Source organism: Macaca nemestrina, chromosome 10, assembly GCF_043159975.1.
Source record: "Macaca nemestrina isolate mMacNem1 chromosome 10, mMacNem.hap1, whole genome shotgun sequence".
NCBI lineage: Eukaryota > Metazoa > Chordata > Mammalia > Primates > Cercopithecidae > Macaca > Macaca nemestrina.
The window spans coordinates 31,003,942-31,029,018 of NC_092134.1; the positions used below are offsets into that span (position 1 = coordinate 31,003,942).

The 25,077-nt window shown below is 36.1% G+C and overlaps 1 protein-coding gene across 5 annotated transcripts in view; it reads right to left on the reverse strand.

The window, feature by feature from the left end:
* The window catches only part of PARPB (PARP1 binding protein), a 65,480-nt gene that overhangs the window by 22,103 nt on the left and 18,300 nt on the right, over window positions 1-25,077 (reverse strand). The window contains exons 3-6 of one of the 5 annotated variants that reach the window (XM_011761745.3): window positions 24,007-24,240; window positions 18,526-18,633; window positions 8,510-8,680; window positions 7,226-7,380 (exon numbers count right to left, since the gene is read on the reverse strand). In XM_011761745.3, the coding sequence (XP_011760047.2) occupies window positions 7,226-7,380; window positions 8,510-8,680; window positions 18,526-18,633; window positions 24,007-24,240 (668 nt within the window). Of the gene's footprint in view, window positions 1-7,225; window positions 7,381-7,405; window positions 8,681-11,016; window positions 11,883-18,512; window positions 18,634-24,006; window positions 24,241-25,077 lie in introns of those variants that run through there. The other 4 variants (XR_011608924.1, XM_011761746.3, XM_024796563.2 and 1 more) reach the window with 4 other exon arrangements.

Genomic DNA, 25,077 nt, shown 5'->3' on the forward strand with positions numbered 1-25,077 from the left:
TCTTTTCAATTGTTATATCTCCTATTTCTTTTTGTCTTACTACACTGAATTGGACATCTCATGCTATATTGAAAAGAAATTATGACAGCAGGTACTCTTGTCTTATTCTTAAGCAGAACGCTAAAACATTTTAACATTAACTAGGTTTTTATAGAAACACTTTTGTCAAATTAAAGCCCTTATTCTTAGTTTATTTTTACACTGAGGGATTCGCCCTGTAGAGTGGGTACGTGTCTCCTATTTATCTCCCCATGCTGGCCAGTTCCTGGGCTAAAAGCTGGCTTCCCTTCTTGACTTGCCTCTCTGGCTTTCCTCCTTCACCTATTTTTGACCTGTATTTTCATTACATTTGCCTACTTACCAATGCATTTAAGAAGCATTTTTGAAATATACTATCCAACATTATTAATTATTTTCAATGGAAGAATCAATCTGGGGGCCTAGTCTGCCATACTTCTGTAATCAGAAGTCTGAGTAGACCCTAGGAATTCTTTCACATATATGAGGACTTCCTTTTTCAGCTGTGAACTGGATGAAATGTAGCCAAAATGAAAACATAATTAACATTATATGCTTTTCCTGGGAATTAATCTCTAATAGAAAAGAGTTTTGGAAAAGATTCAAATGGTTAATAAAATCTGGAAGTGTCTTAGTGCCAATTATAAGAACAAAAAATATGCTTCAAATGATATTAGGAAAGTCACCTTTGACCTCTTTTTCTCATTCCTTCTACAAGACAAAAATGCTAAATTTTAAAGATGATGTAATTCACTGGCTGAATTGTATTCAGGAAAAAATAAGACTTGTATTTCAGAGACTTGCCAAGGTCAACATTTTGAACCCATGCCAAAATACCCCAAACAGTAGTGCTCTGACTACTCTATTACTATATACTCACTTCTAGAGCCACCATTAGGTTGGCTTCTAATATCTGTTCAGCAACACAGTGGCTTAATTCAAATTCTTGCTTCTAGAGCCTAGAAACTCCAGAAGTTTTAACTAAAATGACATCAGGATATTTATGCTGTTCACTGGCAATACAAAAATGAATCAAATCTTTCTCTTTAAGAGCTCACAAGTGATTATGATACATGAACTACTGAAAGTATAGACAAGTTTGAGTGGGGAAGTAGAGAGAAGGAGGAGGTATTCAGGAGTGCTTCCCAGAAGATACATTATGGCGATTCTGGATAAACATTAATAGCAGAATTTAGATGAGAAAGAGGCAAACTGAGCTCCTAACTCTTAACTGCATCACACCAGTGCCCTAAGGCAGAAAGAGAAACCCGAGGCTGCTGATGAAAAGCACAACCGAATCCCCAAGCTTGTACCAAAATAAAGTAACTAGAAGAGAACACTAAGCAATAATACAGGCAAATGATTGGTAATACTTTAATGTAATTACTATCTTCACTTTCCTAAATAAAGTGACTGCTTTTTCCATACCACACTCAAGAATTTAATAACTATTTGTTGAAGTAAATTTCACCTTTAAAAATTAAATGTAATTAAAGGTGCCACATAAAATGTATGAAAAATATTTCTTAAATATTTTAAACAAGAAAAATGTTAACATTAGATTAGACTGAATAATTTCAATGAGATTTAACACTCCATACATGTATATTTAGTCCAATATACATAGTTATGTGCTGCATAATAACATTATGGTCAGCAACAGACCACATGTACGATGGTAGTCCCATAATATAATGGAGCTGAAAAATTCCTATCGCCTAGTGATATAACATCGTAGCATCATAGCTCAACATATCACTCACATGTTTGTGGTGATACTTGTGTAAACAAACCTACTGTGCTGCCAATCGTATAATCGTATAGTGCATATAGTTATGTTTAATATGTAATACTTGGTCATTATAATAAATGACTATCTTACTGGTTTATGTATTTGCTATACCTTTTATCATTATTTTAGAGTGTACTCCTTCTACTTATTAAGAAAAAAAAAAACACTAACTGTGAAATAGCCTCAGGCAGGTCCTTCAGGAGGTATTCCTGAAGAAGGTGTTGTGACTATAGGAGAAGACACCTCCAGGGGTGTTATTGCTCCTGAAGATCTTCCAGTGGGACAAGATGTGGAGGTGGAAGACAGTCATATTGATAATCCCGACCCTGTATAGACCTAGGCTAATGTGCATATTTGTGTCTTAATTTTAAACAAAAAAGTTTAAAAAGCAAAAAAAAAAAAAAAAAAAATTAAAGAGAGAAAAGCATATAGAATACAGAGAAAAAAAATTGTACAGCTGGACAATGTATTTGTGTTTTAAGCTAAGTGTTATTACAAGAGTCAAAAAGTTTGAAAATTTTAAAAAATTCATAGTCAAAAAAGTTTAAAGTTCATAAAGTTAGAGCAAGCTAAGAATAATTTATTCTTGAAGAAAGAAAAATTTGCTCTGTAAATTTAGTGTGGTCTAGGTTTATAATGTGTATAAAGTCTACAAGAGTTTACGATAATGTTCCAGGCCTTCATATTCACTCACCACTCATCCAGAGCAACTTCAAGTGCTGCAAACTCCAGTCATGGCAAGTACCCTATGCGTATCTATGTTTATCTATGTTTATGTTTTATACTGCATTCTGAACAGGACCTTTTCAATGTTTAGATATGCTTAGCCACACAAATACCATTGTGTTATAATTGTCTACAGTATCTGATACAGTAACAGGCCATACAGGTTTGTAGTCTAGCAGCAACAGCCTATGCCATATAGCCTGTGTGTGTGGCAGGCTATACCATCCAGGTTTGTGTAAGCACAGGCTATGATGTTTGTACAATGATTAAATTGCCTAACAATGCATTTCTCAGAGCATATTTTCGTCGTGGTGCATGACAGTATAATGTAAATGTGCATTCAAAAGTTGTGTGATAAATGTGAAATACAGAATTTTCAACTTCTAAACAACAGGGAACTATTAATTGATATAACTTGAAACATCTCATTTAAGACATCTTTCAGGTGAAAGTACACTATGCATTTTATGGTGTCACCTACTGGCAAAGCGTAGAAATGCAGCCACCTATAGCTAAGATGGCCTCATGGAAAGCTGGCAGTGGGGCGATGAGTGTAAGAATCAATTCTTTTTCTTTATTTCTTCCCAGTCTGTCTATCCCACCCTTCCTTAGACTCAAAGATTACTGTAATTTTTCTATTTTAAAATAAGTAGTATAAACTCTTCCTCAGATACAAGAGCTAAATACATTTTTATCTCTAAGTTTTAAGGTTGAGAGAGACGAGAAGGATAAAGAGGCCAGAGTGAGAGATGGACAGGAGTTAGAGCATAGACAGTTTTGTGTATTATATTGAGGTTCCTGGAGTTTTATCCTGTACCAAGTATGGAATCACTGAAAAGTTTTAATTATGGGAGTAACATTTGCTGTTTCAGAAAAATCACTCTGGCAGCAATGAGGACGATAGGATAGGGCAACTTAAGACTGGAGGCAGAATAGACAACTCAGTGGCATATGAAAAGGTCCAGGCAACAAGGGATGAAAGTCTGAAACAGTAATAGGAAGAGATGAGAAGAACATAAAATATGTGAAGTAAGAAAAAGTGACAGATCTTACTGAGTGAATGCATTTAGGATATGCCCCAGATTCTTGTTTGGGAGCTGGAGAGAGACAGGCTTCATCACTTCAGGAGGAGAAGCAGTTTTGCAGAGAAAGATGAAAATTTAGTTTAGGACATATGAGTTGCCTGTGAGGCACCATCTTAAAGATAGCTGAGGATATGTTTCTGAAACTCAGGAAAGAGGTTCAAATTTCACTGAAATATAGATTTAGAAGAATTTGCATATATATAGTAGAAGAGGTTGGTGGAAAATGAGAGAATGACCTCTCAGAAGTTATAGGAAAAAAAAGTTTCAGTAGGAAATAACTAAATTCGGAGACTCAAAAGAGACCACAGACTATGACAATTAGAAGATCACAAGTGACCACTGGCAGAATAGCTTCAGTAGAGGGAAAAAGTGAAGGAGTATAAATCAGTCAAGTACAGACAATCAAATAAATATTGACTGTCTATTCTGGCAAAAATTGTGCTAGGGCTAGGGAATATTAGTGAAGAAAACCAATAAACCCTCACTGAGTTTACTGTCTATTGAGAAATATACATTAAATAATTACAAAGAGGGAATCAGAAAAATGGAAAGTATCTTCTTTAAGAATTTGAGCTGTAAATGGAAGGAGAAGGAACTGGAAGAAACAGAGAAGACAGTTTGTTGTTTTTTTCTTATAAGCTTATAGACTGTGGCTAAAGTACTAGTAAAGGGAGAGGTTGAAATTATAAGATAAAATGAATAACCAGTGAAGCAATGTCCGAATGGGTTATCCACTTTCCCACCCACCATGTCTAGTTAACTCCTTCAAGTTCATCCTTCAAAATTAGGCTTAACTGTAACACCCATCCAGATAAGCATTCTTGACACCCTTATCCCTGGCTCCCACAAACCAGGTCAATTGCCCTTTCCTCTGTATACCTTCTATTAATATCTATTATGATATGTATAAGGTATATGTTTTTAGTTTTTAATAATTTTACTTTCTTATTTATAGAACAAACCTATACCTACTACAGAACAAAAATAAACAAATCACCACAAAAAAGAGAACAAAAATTGCTCAAGTGGACTATTCAGACACCGAACTGAAGACATTCACTATTTAGATACTCACTTCCTCAAGACCTTCTCTAGAAGATACTTGTTCATTATAACCACATGGGATATCCAAAATAAACGGCTGCTAAGTTGAAGAAGTCTATTCCCTCACCCTGCATGCCTCTAAAATAAATATCCTTCTACCCTGTTGACCACAACCAGAAATTCCTCCAAAAGGAATGTAATTACAACAAACCATATTGGATAGAACATACACATTTATCTCTGCTCTTTCACAAAACTTCACTAAAATGACAAAAAAGCAAAAAACAAAAAAGTTTCCATCTATGAAGAAAAAGAGAATGAGAGAGGAAACAACAGCTGATGAGAGTAGAGGCATTTCATGAAAGTACAAAAAAATGAAAACAGACGGTTGAGTCATAACTAACTACCCAGAATACAAAAGCTAAAACCTAAGTAACTGCTAAGAGGAACATCAGTAAGAAGTAACCTCAGAAATTAATCAGAAATTGAAGGCAGTACTGAAGGCTATGTAAAGATGGGGTTGAAAACAGAAAAGCTAGTTGACAGTCTCCATAAGGAACATTTATACCCCCATTCTCTCTCTATTCTGAGCAGTTAGGCTAGCGCTTCTCTCCCACCTCAGCATGGGAAGCAGGACTGTTCTAAAGAAACTAAGAGAGGCTCCAGATGCAGGGGCAGCAGGACTAAAAGGAATTGAGTAAGTCTACATACAGAACCAGGAGACTCAGCATCAACCTGGACCTATCTCAAATCCCAGAATATTGCTAGCCAGATTTACAGCTTTCAGAGGTTAAAAGATTCCTCTGTGGAAATTTTTGGGAAAGTCCCAAAGAAAAGATTTAAAGTTACTGACATTTGCAGAGTAAGTCCCCAACAAAAGAGCCAACTGGGCAGCATGCTATAAATAAGCCCACTATATAGAGCTACTAATCAGCTCTATAGGGCCTCACTCTTAAATATGAAAGGACAGTTCAGAATCACCACACATTGTGGGAACACCTCTACCACGAAAGAGGGCAAAAGAAAGAAAGTAAAAAACAGAAAAGCATCCAATTTAGATAAAACAAAGACCATTCAGGAAGCAGATAACAATATTTTTACATTAAATATAATAAATAATCTTAGAGAAATAAATGAAACATGACATAAAATCATATACAATCAAATGTGAGACTAACATAAAAATATTTGCTTACCATTTACTTTTTCTGAGAAAGCTACTTGAGCAAAACAAGGGGTTTAACAATTAAAAGTAAAGTCATAAGAGCCAGGAAAGAGGCAGAGACTGTTTCACAAGGTGAGGATGAAGGTTCATGGTTGTCACTCTGACACAGGCCCAGCAAGCAAAAGCAAAGACTGAATAAAGACGACAGGGGACTCTCCAGAAGGAATATCTTCAAGGGCAAAAAACTGCAGATGACTGTAGTATTTGACTTTAACAAAATATATCTACATTGCCTTACCAAAAATTTTTTTAAAATTAAATATATGATGTTTCAATAAAAATGGCCCCCAATATATTATCTGGAAGTTCAGAAGATGTCACTTATTTTGTCTCTAAGTTATTTTCAAAATCCTCTTCCAAATTTACTTCTTTGTAATGGATATCCATATGAGAAAATAGAATGCAATTCAGAATAAAATCCTGAAAAAAATCCTTCTTAGAATCTTAGAATGGAATGAAGTTTCATAGAACAAGATATAGTCATTAACAGAATGGATGACAGGGTCAGAACTGACTGTGTTCAGATCCCTACTCTGCTACTTAATATAACCTAGGGCAAGTTACTTGATCCCTATGTTTTAGTTTCTTCACCTCTAAATTAGGGATAGTAATAGTATCTATCAAGTCAGGTTGTTGTAATGATCAAAGGATAATCTGAGTAAAGAACTTAGCACAATGTCTGACATATAACAAGTGTTCAATAAATATCAGCTATTTTTATTATGTTTATTTATGTTACAGGATACCAACCAAATTGACAATGATCCACCATGATTGCTAGCAAATACAATCCACTTCTGCCCCCAAAACTTACTCACCACTTATTACACCAATATTATAAATGGGGGTCTATCAGATTTTTAAAAATCTCTTACCTCTAATATCATATAAAAACAAATCCCAGCTGAACCAAAGACTTGCACATAAGAAAATGAAAAATAACAGAAAATAGAATAGGGATTTCATATCTTTCTTAATTTTCTTACTCATTCTTGATATCAGTTTCCTTTACGGCTAAATACATATACAGAAATTATCTGTTTGCTCATTTCCAGTCCTCAAAAATCTATTTCATCAGATAAAAATAAATGCTAACTCTCTTCTTTAATCAATTTAGTATGGACATGACTTTTGACTTTGGCAAAAACTCAGAATCACAGGCAGAAATTTAGGAGGTAAGGTCATATGATCGTGATTTATTCATCCAGATTTTGTTTCTTCTCCCCACCGTTTGGTCTGATGCTTGGTCATTTCAATATCTCTTATTTCTACCCAATTCTATAAAGTTTTAAAGATAGATTAATAACATATTTGTAATATATCAAAAGTCATTACCTTGGGTTTGGTATTTCTCCAAGAATCTCATCTAATTTGTCAATGAAATTAATAAAATTAGACAATCCCTTTACATGTGTCCTTAAAGGATCTGATGGTGGTGGTGCATAACCTTTCCCTCCAAGCTCTATTGTCCTAATAAATGACGTGGCCACCTATGAATTAAAACAAATGGGTAAGTTATGTCCAGTGATTTATTAAATTAAAACTGTAATTTACTTCATAAAGCTAAGTAAATCTATATAATTCTGGGTATACAGTTAAAAGGGAAGCACACTTTATGGCTCATGACACACGTTGAGTCAGAAGCAAATAACCAAAGAAACAAATGCCATGCAGAATTCATGCTATCAAGTGTGGTAGCAATGACACACCCAGCTGCAGATCGAGACAGAGGAGCTGAGTTAGAGGACAAATTAAGAGCTAAAGTATATTAATTAGAATGTATTATTGACTATAAATAACTCATTTATGAATATATTCTAATATAGTTGACTACTAGCTTTGAAACTGTTATATGGAACAAGGGAATTTTTACTGCAAACTGATCTGTTGTGTTAAACAGATGAATTGGTTGGGCAATTTAACACTTCCAAACCTCAACCTCTCTATTTGTAAAATAAAAATATAGACTAGATAATCACTAAGTTCCATCCAGCTTTCCCATCCTGGGATCATGTATAGTTCAAAAGGCTTGTCCTTACAATGATAAAAATACATATGTGATAGCTGTACATAAGAGTGTTTCAATCAAAGATGAAATGTTCCAAGGTACATTTTAAGAAAGACAAATCCTGTGAAATGTCAGTAATTTAGGGGAAAGTTCCACGGTCAAATAAATTAGGAAACAACACATTAAATAACAAGCTTAATTTGCTACAAGCAGATTTCTTTATGGCAGGACTTCTCAGAGTTCTTATATACAATCATGGATTATGTATAATGAATAAGGGTATATACTACTTCTAAACATTTTGCCCTTGGAAACATTTATTCAAAGAACATTTAACAGAAACGTTTTGACATTGGAAACATTTATTCACAGAGAATGTATCAGGGCCAGCACTATACAGAACATATGTAAGGAAACACTGCTTTAGAGAAATTCTCCTTTACCAAACTTGAAGGATATGGTAAAAAATTAAAATACCACGGATTTTCAAATACAGAGGTAGAACATAAGTTAACCACTTAAAAGTTGTTTCATCCTAGTTACAAGCATATTAGGATACATGGATCCACTGTGCAAGGAGTCTTAATTTTGAACATGTCACACATTCATACCAAAAAGATAGACATTTGTTTCTCTCGAGCAGCATGTTTCAAATCAGTGAAGGCTTCTCTTCCTAGTCCTCTATCAGGAATATTGAGAATATGAGCCACAGCCAGGTCATTCTTTGAATTTACTAGCAGGTTTAAATATGAAAAGATAATTTTCCTTGCTAGCAGCTGCACCTGTGCAATAAAATATTCAGTTAATTTCTTTATTGCAATTCTTCTAAATCCATAATCTTTTTCATATGCAGTAAATATGTATATAATCATTCAATCACAATACCTCACTTAACTCTTTAGAAAAAGAGAACTGCCATATAAAAACAAGTTGGACAATCAGTAAACTCCATCTCTCCCCAAATTCTTGACTGACTACCAAATTTGGCAGGCAGAGGGGAGACCTACAAAAATGCAGCTAAAAAAAAGCAGCAAAGGAAGACACAAGAACAGATATCAGCAATTGCATACCAACATAGAATGGAGACAGAGTATTAAGTTGGAATTCAGGGAAGTCAGTTGCCCACTAGCACAAAAACACAATATTTCTCAGAAGAACATAAAGGAATCCAGAGTTGTTATAAAATATTACCTATAATATCCAGTTTTCATCCAAAAATCAGTAAATGAAGAAAAAAGGTGTGACCCCCTACTCCGGGTAAAAAGTAGTCAATAGAAATTGCCACCAAGAAGACCTAGATGCCGAGTTTAGCAGAAAAACATCAAGGCAGTTATTATGAATTATGTTCAAGATATTAAAAGGAAATATGTTCAATGAATTAAAAGAATATCTGTTATCAACAAATTAACAGAGGGAATGTCAACAGAAAAGTGGACAAAATAAATTCTGGAAATGAAAAAGTACAATAAATAAAACAAAATTTGCTTGATGGGTTCAACAGCAACTTGGAGAGAGTAGAAGAAAGTACTGGTGAACTTATAGACAAACTAATAGCTATTACCAAATCTGAAAAACGAAAGAGAACAGCAACAAAAAAAGAAGAAAGAACCAAAGGGATGTATGAGACAATTTAAAAAGTCAAACATACATGTAATTGGAATCCCTGAAGAGAAGTGAAAAGGGTAGAAAAAATATATGAAGAAATTTTGTCTGAAAGCATCCCAAATTTAGTAGAAAACATTAATTTATAGATCCAATAAGCTATATAAGTAGGAAAACCAAACAAAATGTATACAAACTCTGACAGCCAAAAGTAAGAAAAAATCTTGAGTGCAGCCAGCACAAAATGACACATTACCTAGAGAGGAACAATAATAAGGTTAACAAATCATCCAGAATTATGTAGGCCAGATGATATTGGAACAGTGTATTAAACATGCTGAGAAGCAATCTAAATTACTATACGATTACAATAATTAAGACAGAGTAGTATTTACAAAAGAACACTCGGCTCAATGGAACAGAATAGGGTGCAGAAATAGACCAACACAAATAAAGCAATCTGATTTTTCACAAATGTGCAAAAGGAGCACTGAAGAAAAGACAGTCTTTTCAATAATTGGTGTTGGAGCAATTGGTCATCCATATGCAAAACACATGAACTTCAACTTAAACTTCATACCTTTTATAAAAGTAAACTCAAAGTGGATCATAAGTCTATAAATGTACAATATAAACTATTAAACTTTTAAAAGACAATGTAATAGAAATTATTCATGACCTGGAATAAGGCAGAGTTCTTACGTAAGACACCAGAAGCACAATCAGAAAAGGGGGGGGAAAAAAAAAAAGATAAATTGGATTTCATCAAAATCAAATTCCCTTTTTTTTTTTTTTTTTTTTGGAAACAGAGTCTTGCTGTTAGGCTGGAGTGCAGTGGCACAATCAGGGCACACTGCAACTTCAACCTCCCAGGCTTAAGTGACCCTCCTGCTTCAGCCTCCCTAGTAGCTAGGATTACAGGCATGTGCTACCGCAAGCAGCTAAATGTTTTTATTTTTTGTAGAGACAAGGTCCCACTATGTTGCCCAGGTTGGTGTTGAACTCCTGGGCTCCAGTGATCCTTCTGCCTCGACCTCCCAAAGTGCTGGGAATACAGGCGTGAGCCACCATGAGCAGCTCAAAATTAAATTCCTTGCATGGAATTTTCTTCCTATTTTTGCCTTCTCAACTACTTCCATCCCACCTTCTGCTCTAGAACCCTGTTTGTTTCTAATTCTTAAATGTTGTTCCCAAACTGTCCACTTGAAATCATCTTCTTGCCTACTCCTTCAGATAACAGACTCACAAACTCTAAACTCGATTCCTACCCAAGACACACGAAATTCAAAAATCCTTCAGTAATTTCAGTCACAACTAATGTCCCAGGAATTTATCATCTGTAAATGCTAAGAAAATATTTCCCTTATTAAAACTAAAATTTCATCATATTCAATCTAATCACATTTTAAATTTTTGAAGCATCAAAGAAACTAAAAAAGGCAGTAATAAAAAATTACAAATCCTTAGCAAGTCTCTTAAATAATTATTAAGCATATTCATCTTAAAAGAAATTCAAAAGATAATATATTTTGACTATTTAAATTTCCATGTAAAAAACGATTCTTGAAACGTAGGAGGCAGTCAGGGTCAATTTAAAAGAAAAACTTCACTGGACAGGAAAGCGTTGCTTTAAATATGGACTTGAGATAGAATTGAAGCAAAATTAACTACAAGAAAACAAAGTTTAAAGATTAACCATGAGAAAGATTTTTCCTTGCATATTAAATATACTAGTTCAACGTTACCATTTCAGAGATGCTCCCTGATTCCCCAATCTAAAGTAGACATTCATGTATTCTCTTTCCAGCCATCCTGTGATAACTCTGCATACCACCCTATTATAATTCTCTGCATAGGTGTTAACACTTCCTGATACTTTCCTTTTTAATATTTTTTTATGGAGACAATATTTCACTCTGTTTTCCAGGCTAATCTTGAACTCCTGTGCTCAAGTGATCCTCCTGCCTTGACCTCCCAAAGTGCTGGGATTACAGGCACGAGCCACTGTGCCTAGCCACTTTCTGGTAACGTTTCTTAATCCTCCTATTACTTTATGAGTTCCATGAGAGCAAATCATGTGTCCTTAGATGCTAACGGAATGACTCGCATTATAGTAGGTAACCAATCTATTTTTGTTCTCAATGAATTTTCATTTAATGAAACTCAATAGGTTCTCAATGAGTTTTCAGTGATGAAAGAAAAATCAATATATAAATTTGTCCTTTTAAAAATTTCAAAATCAAAAATCTATTAAGAAAAACTTACCTGAGGCTGGGTGTGTTGGCTCACACCTGTAATCCCACCACAGGGACGCCAAGGCAGGTGGATCACTTGAGGCCAAGAGTTCAAGACCCGCCTGGCCAACACAGCGAAACCCTGTCTCTACTAAAAATACAAAATATTAGCTGGACGTGGTGGCACACACCTGTAATCCCAGCTACTCAGGAGGCTGTGGCACAAGAATCACTTGAACCTGGGAGGTGGAGGTTGCAGTGAGCCAAGATAGTGCTACTGCACTCCAGTCTGGGTGACAGAATGAGACTGCTTCCAAAGGGAAAAAAAAGAAAAAAACTTACCTGGGATAAAATAAATGCTTATATTTTTTATTACGGTGCCTTACAAAGAAAGGTATTCTAAGGCACAACCAAATAAAAATAAGCTTTAAAGTTTCTCCTAAAATTTTATAGAATAAGATATAATATAGTTTTCTGATTATATTTCTTTCTTTTTTAAATTTTTTTTTATTTTTTTTAATTTTGAGATGGTGTTTTGCTCTTGTTGCCCAGGCTGGAATGCAATGACACGATCTCGGCTCACCGCAACCTCAGCCTCCCAAGTTCAAGTGATTCTCCTGCTTCAGCCTCCCAAATAGCTGGGATTACAGGCATGTGCCACCACACCTGGCTAATTTTGTACTTTTAGTAGAGACAGGGTTTCTCCATGTTGGTCAGGCTGGTCTCGAACTCCCAACCTCAGGTGATCTGCCTGCCTTAGCCTCCCAAAATGCTGGGATTATAGGCACGAGCCACCGTGACCAGCCTCTGCTCATATTTCAAATGTCCTTTTATCTTTATTTTCACAGTAAATCACAATACTTCTATTATACAAGTCTATAATATGAGTTTCCATTTTAACTTCACAGTGCAATAGTCTGTCTAAAACACAATTCTTTTTATTCCTTTGACATTTGGGAAGAATAACACAATTTACCAAAAATCAAAGCAGAGAAAAAGTGATATTCGCACTGTAATCAGAAACTTTCCCTAAATTCAACTTAATGCAATCTCTATGTCACTGTGCTTCTGCTGTTCAAAAATAACAAGAACTTAACAAATATGTATATACCTGATCCTAATTGGGTACAAAACCAGGGCTTAAGCTCTCACATCTACAAGTTGCTCCTTAAGGTTAGCAAATTTTGTCCTTCTGATCTGTGATGTTGGGCAAACTTAAGGGAAAAACATCTTGGAGTCCTCACAGTTAGAGTGTTTCGTTTAACTCATGGCTGCAATTGGAAATCTATCCCTATCATTATGGTCAGATAACATGGTTGTTATGGTTTCCTTGCTCTTGTATTTACAAGTGAGTTTTAAAGAGGCTCCCTGGAAAAGCAGTCCACATAAGTACAGTTATGATGTCCAAGAGCAAGGGCCTAAATTGAAAAAATCCACAAGATTGAAGCCTTTACCAAGACACCAAAAATAAGGATACTGTTCTGTTTATTTGTTTAATAAACTGATTCTATCCATACCACAAAGTATTTGCAATGTTTGTTTAGAAGTTGGTCAATTTTATTTAAGCTTTCTGACAATTCCAAGTTTCTTTTCCTATCTCTTCTTACTGAGAGAAAGGCAGATATTCAACCTCAGTTTGAAGAAAGTCAGTTCTTCTAAGTTGAGAAGATTAACAATTTATACGGGGTCTTTTTTTAACTTTTGTTTGCCAATGCATAACTGGTTATATATACTGACAAAAAAAAAAAAAGTTGGACAAAAACTAAGATATTCAGATTTTTTTTTAAACTGATGGTTTTCTTTTTTTTGGACTTTATTCTATTATTCCCTTCATTACTTCAGAATTTTAAAAGCAATGGTTTAGTACCTTAGGAAAAATAAAATGAAGTAAAATAAAATAAGGAAACAAAAATATTGTTTCTCAAATTCAATCCATTCACCTACTTGAAGACTCTGGTGTTCTATTAGTAAACACATTTGATGGTCAAAATATATCTTTGCAAGACTGCAGCCCAAAAATTCACATTAAGATTTTAATTAGAAATACATTGGCTTTTGGCTGGATGCGGTGGCTCACGCCTGTCATCTCAGCCTTTGGGAGGCCGAGATGGGTGGACCATGAGGTCAGGAGTTCAAGACCAGCCTGGCCAACATGGTGAAACCCCATCTGTACTAAAAATACAAAATTAGCCGGGCGTGGTGGCACGTGCCTGTAATCCCAGCTATTCAGGAGACTAAGGCAGGAGAATTGCTTGAACCCAGGAGGTGGAGGTTGCAGTGAACTGAGATCGCGCCACTGCACTCCAGCCTGGGCAATGGAGTGACGCTCTGTCTCGGAGGGGAAAAAAGAAATACATTGACTTCCAAAAAGACCTTGTAAAAAGAAAAATTAGAAACTGCAAGTAACAGAAGCATGGCTAGGAAGATGGCTGACAATTTAATACTCCTCAGAAAATCAAATCCATTAGTTGAACTAGTAGATAAAATTCTATTAGAAAATACAATCCAAGAAAGCAAAAGAGAGAAATTAGAGAATTAACACAATGAAACTATCAGTGTTGTTTAAATCAGGAAACTACATGCTTATAATCTTTAGTCACAGATATCCCTTTAAACTTTATAAGTTGAAGTTCCAAAAGCTTCTTTTCATACATACAAATTAGTTCATTCCTCTTTAAAAATACAGATATAACAACTATAATTTCCTCCCTATAGCACATACAGGATAGATCTTTAGCACATACAAGAGATCGTTAAGTGATCTACCCTCTTGATATACAAATGCACCACTTAAGTGCCACTGAGAAAAGATCAGGCAATTTGGCAATCACTTTGTCAAGATTTGGGCATTGAGGGAAAAGAGAGGAAATGTAAGTGAAAAGTTAATTTCAAGCAAGAGAAATCTAAAAGGAAACAGGTCTGGGCAGGTGGGCTGGGATATTTTCTTGTACCAGAAAAGAGGAAAATGCTCGAAAAGTCTACTAGAGCATATAAAAAAGACAGAAAAACCTGCTTGAAGCAGCTTCCTCTATTTTAGCATCAAAGATTAATGAGTGTAACTCATTTTACACTGAATAAATTCATGAATCCATATAACAGATACACAAAAGGGAGTACTATAAAAGAATAAATATCTAATTTACTTATATTATATATAACTATTACACTAACCCCTAAATTGGTAGAGAATTAAGGAGTTACCCTGAGATTTTTAGAGAAGGGTACTTCATCTCATTTGATAAGATAAAGTTTTACTGAGAAATGGCAATTAATTAATGTAAAGACATAACAGAATTAGAAGCTCACTATTCTATAGACACTATAGAAATAACTGATTCAAGCAGGGATCATCAATGCTTAAAACCATTAGATAAAAGGTTACTGGGAAACAGGATATTTATACAGTGCCAAAGTGTCACCTCACAGATCTTTGCTGACAGCAAAGGGAAAACTACATCTTTATACTGGAGAGACCTGGAAATTTAGGATAACCTGAGTTTGCTTCCCAATACGACAAAAAATGAAATACTCTGCATCAGTTAAGAAGTATTTCTTAGGAAATGCTAAACCAAAATATAAGCAAGATTTTAGATGTCACTTCCGGTTTATTGGAATTACAGCAAATAGAGAAACAAGTTAAATAATACCACAAGGAATTAATCAGAAATTTTTTTAAAAAAAAGATTACGGGAATTCTTCTAGAGTAAAAGAGTCTAAGGAGACATAAAACCATTCTGGGGACAAATGGAGAAATTTAAATATGGAAGTTAGTAAATGATATTTGAAAATACTTGTTAAAGTTTTCTTATTTATTATAATTATATTGCAGTTATGTCATTATTTTTAGGAAATGTATGCTAAGGAATTTTATGGATCCACATGTCAGCAACTTACTTTCAAATATGACAGAAAAAAATATCAGATGCACATATAAAACACTTCATTAAATCTAGGAAGGAGACATACAGGTATTTGAGGGCACTGCTAAAATATATATTTTAAGTGCAATCTATTTAACATGGGACACATAGAAGAATCTACCTCAGCAATGTTTGTCAAAAAATGAAGGCGATTCACCAAATGTTTTAACTTATTGGAGTAGGTGATTTTGGAAGTAAATGTATTCTAGACCTTTTATATATCGTATTTCTAAAATATGTTGGCTGGGCACAGTGGCTTATGCCTGTAATCCCAGCACTTTGAGAGACAGAGGCAGGCAGATCACCTGAGGTCAGGGGTTCAAAGTCAGCCTGGCCAACATGGTAAAACCTGGTCTCTACTAAAAATACAAAAATCAGCCAGGCATGGTGGCACACGCTTGTAATCCTAGCTACTTGGGAGGCTGAGGTGGAAGGATCGCTTGAACCCAGGAGGCAGAGGTTTCAGTGAGCGGAGATCATGCCACTGCACTTCAGCCTGGGCAACGCAGTGAGCCTCTGCCTCAAAAAAGTAATAATAATCAAAATAAATAAAATAAAAATAATTAAAATATGTTGAATATAATTTTACTTTTTTCAATACTCTTAAATTCTTATCTTGTCAATGTGATTTTATTAATTACAGAAACTTTGCCAGGAGTTAAACCCTGTAAAATATTTAAGAAGGTTTATTCTCAGCCAAATATGAGTGATCATGGTGTTACCGGCAGTCCTTGTTCTTAGAGCTCCCAAGATGGTGGTGGGTGCTTCCAAGGTGGCGACAAGCCTCTTGTTTTCTGATCTGGGGTTCTTGGCCTCACAGATTCCAAGGAATGGAATCTTGGGCCATGCAGTGAGTGTTATAACTCTATTAGTAGCCATGGGTCACGGAAGAGAACCGTGGAACCCTGTGACTAGTGTTCAGCTCAATCGGGATGAACCTGGGTACTTAGCCATGCAGGAACCATGGCAAGCCTTTAGCCCAATCGGCGCCTCGCTAGATCAGGAGCACAGTGGACATCCTGCCAGATCCAGAGAGGTGGAAGTCAGCAGCAGGTCTGCAACAGCGGCAAACAGCAGTTGTGGATGGCGAGCAAAAGCTCAGCTCGAGCCATAACAAACATGGACCACAAGAGTGTGCAGTTGCAAGATTTAACAGAGTGAATACAGAGCTCCCATAAAATGGGAGGGGACCCAAAGGGGTTGCCGTTCCCTGCTCGAATGCCTGGGTTTATATTCCCATCTTGGTCCCTCCCGCTGTGCTCTCATGCTATAGATGATTGGCTATTTCTTTACCTCCTGTTTTAGCCTAATTAGCATTTTAGTGAGCTCTCTTTACTACCTGATTGGTCAAGTGTGAGCTAAGTTGCAAACCACGTGTTTAAAGGTCGATGTGGTCACCTTCCCAGCTGGGCTTAGGAATTCTTAGTCGGCCTAGGAAATCCAGCTAGTCCTGTCTCTCAGTGGTCCGAGGTGCAGTCTCAAGAGATCTTGAGAACATGTGCCCAAGGTGGTTGGGTTATAGGTTGATTATATATGTTTTTTTGTTTTTCATTTTTATTTTTGAGATGGAGTCTTGCTCTGTCACCCAGGCTGGAGTGCAGTGGTGCGATCTCAGCTCACTGTAACCTCCACCTCCCTGGTGCAAGCAATTCCCCTGCCTCAGCCTCCTGAGTAGCTGGGGTAATACAGTTTTAGAGAGACATAAGACATCAATTGGTACATGTGAGGTAAACATTGGTTCAGCCTGGAAAGGTGGGACAGCTTGAAATGGGCTTACAGGTCATAGGTAGATTCAAAGATTTTCTGGTTGGCAAGCAATTGGTTGAAAGAATTATTATCTAAAGATCTGGAATCAGTAGAGAGGAGTCTCTGGTTTAAGATATGGGATTATGAAGACCAAGGTTCTTATTATGTAGATGAAGTCTTGGCCACCCTTAGAAACAATAGATGGCAAATGCTTCCTATTTAGACCTTTAAAAGGTGCTAGACTCTCAGTTATCTCTTCAGGATTTGGAGGGCCTGGAAGAGGAAAGATTTAGTTACATTAATAAAGATCCTTTACAGACGCAAATTTTCCTCCACAAAAGACAGCTTTGTAGGACCATTTCAAAATATGGCAAAGAAATGTATTTTGGGGTAAAATATTTTTATTTCCTTCTCTATCTGTCATGTGATATTATGCCAGAGTCAGGTTGGAAAGTAAACCACATTATAGACAGTTAAATAAAACCCAACTGATGAGATGTTACAGTTTACAAGGTATACTCCCCAGGCCCCTTAAATAGGAATTTGGGCAAGAGAGAAAAAAGGTCATAGTTTTGTCCCCATTTTCATAAGTACTACTACTATGGTTAGTGTGGTTACCACATATGATTAGGTATCCAGCATAGTGTTCAGCTGAAGGTAAATTATATTAAACCAAACTTGTATGTGGCACTACTTTTTGGTGGTTTATACAACAAACCCTATCATCCAAACTCCTGATATATGAGCTGTACTACAGCAAAGGGTATAGACCAGATTTTTCAGTTGAGCACATTCTCCCAAGGATCAATGATCTAAAAGAGTAAATGTGAAGTTTATCAGAGATTCAAAGAACTTTGACAAACTGGACCTTCAATTACTTTCCTGATACTTTGAATGATACCTATTTTTACTCAATGCCTGTTACCTTGGCCCCAAATCATAAAGACTCTTTTTTCACATTCTCACCAGCCTCCAATGTATTATTCTTTGTGAATACAGTTTTAAACAAATTAAAGATTTGTTAAAAAAATTTTTACAAAGCATTAGTAACTTTAAGGTACCACCAAATTCAGTGATTTGAAAGGGATTATAGTCTCCTTGAACTTACTCACAGTTTATCAGTACCTTTTCATTATCCTGTTTGTATTTACTCGTTGGTGATGTTGGTATAGAAAGATCAGTTTCATCACCTACTGCATACTGTTTGCCAGACAGAAAATCCAGTAGTTGACTCTGTAGAAAATATAGGGTATTACTAATAAAATGCTGACTACAAAAATTACTTCACATAAAGCTCTACGCAGTGTCATTGATGTTTCAGTCCAGAGTATTACCTGACAATTGTTAGCAATCATTAAGTATACATATAATTAAACTTCATAATATAACTGTCCATGGGTTCTTCCTGTCTGCTATACAAATAAAGATCACATAACTGCAGTAAAGAAAAAGTTTAGGGTCAGGTACTGTGGCTCACACCTGTAATCCTACCACTCTGTGAGGCCAAAGCAGGTGGATTGCTTGAGTCCAGGTGTTCAAGACCAGCCTGGGCAACATGATAAAACTCTGTCTCTGCAAAAAATGCAAAAATTTAGCTGGGCATGATGGCGTGTGCCTGTAGTCCCAGCTGCTTGAGAGGCTGAGGTGGCAGGATTACTTGAGCCCAGGAAGGCTGCAGTGAGTTGTGACTGCACCACTGCCCTCCAACCTGGGTGCTAGAGTGAGACGCTGTATCAAAAAAAGAGTTTAATAGGCACAAGGCTGGCCATGCCACATGGGAGATAGAGTTAGTATTCAAACCAATCTCATCCAAAGCTCATAGGTTAGGGGGTTTTCAAAGGCAGTTTGGAAGAAGGGATGGGGGTGGCTAGGCTTGCTGCTGATTGGTTTGGGCAGAGAGGAAATAGGGGATCAAAGCTGTTGTCCTTCATGCTGAATTGCTTCTGGGTTGGTCCAGGTGGAGCCATGGATGTCAGAAATGCAAAAAACCTGAAAAGATATCTCAAAAAGCCAACCTATCATAATGGTGTTATCTGCTTTTGTTTCAGCTAAGGAAAATATGTCTTATAACAAATATATCTATATCAAATTATGTACTTAATTATAGCCTCATGGATCTGCTTCTGTTTAACTCCTGTTTTTTCTTTTTTTCTTTTTTTTTACTGTTCTCCTACTTGGAAAATTACTAAGTACTTCATGATTTCTTTATCTAATATTTTTCTTTGTGCTTTAAGTATTTACTGTGCTTAATTTTCAAGAGACTAATTTTGGTCTGAATTGGTCTACCATGTTGGGAACTTTTTAATTGTCATGAAAATGATTTGTTTTTAATAAATATCAGATGACATTACTCGGAAGTATTTATTTCAGTGTTATGCAATTACAAAGGAAAAAGTCCGCTTTTTTATACTTTCATGTTGTATTTGAAAAATAAATTTCTCTCATTTTTATCTGATAATTTTATAACCAGATAATAACTGTCACAGGAAAACAGTGAACAATTTGAATTGTCAGCTTATACAGGAGGAACTAGAACTAGCTCATAAAATTTACAAATGTTTAAACATACTACACAGTAAATAAATTCTTACCACATATGTAGAACATCAACAGATGAAATTTACAGTAACCCAGTAACTGCAGCTACCAGCCTGCATCTCATCCCTTTTGTGATTAATTTCATCATTACATCTCTGCTGGAAACCTTAAAAGAAATGTGGGTGCTCCCAGGGAGAACTGGAACCTTGATCTGGAATACTTTCCACCCATCCTGCAGTTTGAGAGTAATCTTTACACCTGTCTCTTAAAACAGAAGATCCTAGATGGACTTAGACTATATCATGCCCTGCGTTTTTCAATGCAGTCTGAATTTTCGAACAGGGGCTGCCCTTTTTTATTCCACTCTAGCAACAAGCTTTCATCTGCATTCCTGAGAAGAGCCAGCACCTGCCCAACATCTGGGAAGAGGAGCAGGGAGGCAGCAGAGCAAGGGATGCAGTTGGAAATAAAGCATTCTTTGTTTTTTAGGAATAAAAAGGAAAGCTTTTTGATAAAGTAGGGGATGCAAATATTTACAAAAATAAAATCTAGCTCTGTATTTGGTAACCATGTGCCCACAAAAAAACGCATTTCTCTGACATGCCTGGACTTCGGAGGCTTGCTGATGCTTTTATATTAAACTGAAGCTCCTTGGGTCCCTGGTTCCTTCTTCTCAGCTTGGACAGTGAGTTGGTGCCAGGTGGCTTCTTCAATGTTCTGAAGCAGGTGGCTTTCCTACTGTCTCAATTGCCGCATGGCAGCCGCCAGCTTCTTCAGGTTTCTTCTGGACTGTGATGGGAATCCCAGGCAATCCCAAGTTTAGAGACCAGCTCCATGCTCAGAGGGATTCTCCCTTCTGTTGCTCCTGGGTCAATGAGGCTGACACTGGTGGATCTTCCTCAGGAGCCAAGAGATCTGGCCTGGACAGCAGCAAGCTTCCTCTTTCCAAAAGTGGCTGTATAGTTGACCCCTGCCAGGTAGATCAGAAGGTCCAAAAAAGTGTGCAGGCATCGGGGACCCACTTGCAAGACCCCATTCACTGATGTTGATGCATCTCCCAGCAGTTGCAGTCTCCAACTAAGGACCATTTCTGCAGAGGTGTTACGTTTCATGAGCTTTCTCAAGGGTGGCCTTCTCATCACGAAAGAAGTTCAAGGTAAAAACCTACGCCTTTGGCTGCATTCTCCCCTGGGTGGTTGCAGCACCCTCTGCCATCCCCCCATCCCAGAGAGCCCAGCATCATGAAGCACCTGCGGCACCCCCACCCAGACCCAGGCCCACGCAGGTGCGCTACCTTCTTCTTTTTTGTCACATCCGTAGTTTTATGTTGAGGTGCTATTCTTGAATTTTCCCAAGTACCTAACATTTATATGTATTCAAGTTGCTGTCATTCCCCTCTAGTAGCTCTGTTCTGTTAGGCATGTGTGTTGTCAGCGAACTCACCCTTCTCTGGCTGCTGGAAACCCTTAAATCATGTGTTGTTTTCTTCATTAGCTTTTTGGGACTCAGATCTGACTGCTGAGGTAGCTTAAGTGGTGACAGTTCTACAAGTAATAGAAGTTGAAATGCTATCTATACTTACAGAGCAGCAGTGGACAAAAAAACAGGCTACCAGTCACCTGCTGAGGCTAAGGAAGAGTCTTGTGTTCTCCTAAGCTTCACCAACAAGAAGTGAGCCCATCTATTCAGCTACTTCTTGGCTTGAGGGTCAGGGAATATGAGTGTACCCACAGAGGTCATTTGCTGACCTTCCCCTAAAAGACGTTCCACAGATCTCTAAGGCTAAGCTCTTGTCAGGATCAACCATTTCTGCTCCTCACCCCAGGTCTCTGATCCTGTCTTCCAGATACTTGCTCAGTTCATGAGAAAGCAAGCCCTGTATCAAATCTCTCTACTTAGACTCCAGTTACAATCTAAGGCCTTATATGCTCCGAGATGCCCATGGGCCCTGAATCCATTTTCCTTAGAAGAGGAATCATAAGTAGGGAGTGAAGAGGGCACTGTTTAAGTGACCACATTCCCAAAATTGCCCTGACTTAGCTTTATCTTAATTCCTCATAATCCCTACCTTACTTCAGCTACAAATATGAAACAAAGAAACTTCATCAGGATTATGAAAATTCAGGATCATGACATTCAAAACTGTTTGGAATATTCTAATATGTATCTTTAAAGAGACTTTTAGCATAAATTGGGATTATATCTAGTATATTTTTGAGAAATCAATCTAAGGATATATTTTCCTGTCTACTTTTTCCCCACACTGGAAATTTCCCTAGAACAAACAATAGTATCAGAGATTGAGTTGTTGATCTTCCAGGGTTAAAATGCAGAACATTTTCTACTTCATCTACTACCATCTTAGCAGCTTCAATTTTACTCCTGGTGACATGATGACATTTGGAGACAGTCTCCCACATAGACAACCACGAACTCATACCCTGATATATATCATACTATAACTTAACCCACTCAAATGAGGAAACTTATTAGAGGACTTAGACAAGGGCAACGAATAGAAGGAAAACAATGAGTCCAAAGACCTCAGGTAGATTTTACTATCACTGGTTTTTAAGATCTTTGTTGTTCCTGCAATCCAATACTGATATATGATTAAGCCTCTCTAAATCAACTATGTGAAAAATAGACAAAAATTATCTCTGTAAACAAGCAAATAAGATATAGCTAAGGAAGAATTTTAAAAACTATCTTTACAAGTATCCTTACCACAGTGTAGTTGTACACATGTGTGGATATGTTTTGGGGAAGTTGTAACAAGGCAGAGGTTTTCGTGATAGTTCAATGAGGCAAAGACAGCAAGCTGCCTGCCAATATCCATTCTCCCTTTCTTCCCCAGTAATAGAGCTTTTGTTTTTATTCTGGCAAGATATTACCCAGAATAAGATCTATATTCTCCATCTTCCCATGCAGCTTGTTGCAGCCATGTGACTAACCTTTTGGCAATAAGATGAAAGAAAAAGCTATGTACCCTTAAGAGAAAAGCAAAGTGCTGTTCTTCCTTACTACTTCTTGGTGCAAGGAATACCAGTATAATGAATATAATGGCTGGAGCTCCAATGTTCATCTTGGAACATAAAATGGTCTTGAGGGTAGGGACCAAGGACTAAAATGAGGGAGCAGAATGACAGAGAAAGTCCAGGTGTCAGATAACCATGGAGCTATCATATCAGTCCTGGTTGCGTTTCTTTAGACATCTTAAATAAAAGAGTTATACTTCTGTTTTCTCTAAATAACTATTGTAGTGGAGGTTTCTACTATAATCAGCTAAAACACTGTTCTCAAGTATTACATTGAAACATTTATAAAATAATTGAATATCTTATAAAATATAGTAAACATTTTCTTCTAATTCCAGCTACAGTTATTTATTGCCACTATTTACTACTTTATTGGCACTCAGTAAATAGTCAAATAACCAAAAATATTTCCAACACTTTAAAAATAACTAGATATACCCAAATATATTCTAAAACAATTTATAAATTCTAACATAGACAAAACCAAGCTGCAAGGGATACTACTCCATTTAATTTTTAAATTTATACTCCATTTTTAAAAAAATGCTTGTACAAAAATGGAATAGTCTATTATCTCATGTATATTGCATAATACTATTCTCATAAATGATACCTATACGTAGTAAAATAACATTATTAATCCATAGAAAAAGTCATACCAATCATTTATCCAACATATGCCAAATGAACAGGTGCACACTAAATCAAGGAAGTGAAATACGAAAGCAATCTTTGACATGAATCAAAAAGAAATCATTTGGGACAAATTTCTTTGTTACAAATTTTTGGTCTAATTAGAAGCTATTCTCATAGCAACCAAATAACAATAACACAAGTCCAAGAAAATTTACCACCAAAATATTTCTTTCAAGTAATAAGTAGCTTTCAGGTAGCTAAATTTTCCCACTTTTAACACGATTCACAAAGCAAAAACATTACCAAGTTACTATAACTGGTGATACTGTAATTTAAAATAAATAGAGCTAAATTTTAATTTGATTAAAATAGAATTGTTTAAAAAAATACTTACAGGGCATATTGTTTTATTATTTTCACAATTAGAAGTCAAAATCCTACATTTTTTATAAACATCGATCAGATCTAACATATTACTATTCTCCAAGAAATCATCATAAATCTTCCTAATGTCCTCATAATGGTCAGTCACGTCCATATTTTCAACAGGTAAGTTCAATTTCTCATGGAGTAAGTATTTCCACGTCAATAAAACATCACTGAGAGAGACTGTAAATTCTCCACTGTGCTGCAAAAGATAATGCCAAAAAAAGAGATAAAGTTGGGTCCCAGAATATTCAATAACTTATAACTGAGATAAGAAATACAAACTAAATTTTGTTAAAGTCTACATTCAATTTTTGTGGGTTTGAAGAGAACACCCAAGTTGAACTATGAGACAATTTTGGAAACCAGATATAAAAGAAAAAGGTTTTCACGATTTTATAAAATATGAACAACTAAGGCAAGTTTGCACATGACAAAAATGGTACATACATAGTCACTGCTACATTTCTTGAAATTTGTCAACCTTCTTCTACCCATAGTGGATGGATAGGTGGGCAGTGAAGTATACTTAAATACTACTGATAGGGGAAAATTTTGATTCTTTTTAGTTCCTTTTAGTTCTTTTGGCTAATCTATTTTTAATCTCGTATTTAAAATTCTCAATGCCATAGTGAATTCCCACATAACATAATATTCCAAGGGTTTAGTCTTAAAATAAGGTCATAAAGATTAATTTTTTTTAATTATGTTTCATTACTATTACAAGGAAAGCAAAACATCAGTGCTAAAACCTTGAGCCATTGCTTCTCGGCCTTTTGGCTAAGACCAAGTGTAAAATCTTGAGCCAGAGATTAATTTTGATTCTTCTCAGCTCATGGACACATGAAACTGTAACAAACAAGTGCTAAAAAGACACAGGTTTCTTTCTATAAGTTGTCAGATGTTAGTAATCAAGCAAAATTATTCTTTCTTTCTCTTTTTTGACAGAGTTTCTATTTTTCCCACAAGAAATAAAACAGATTATAACCTGGCTACAGTGACATATAGTTGCTTAGAGACCCACTAATGTTACCAACAT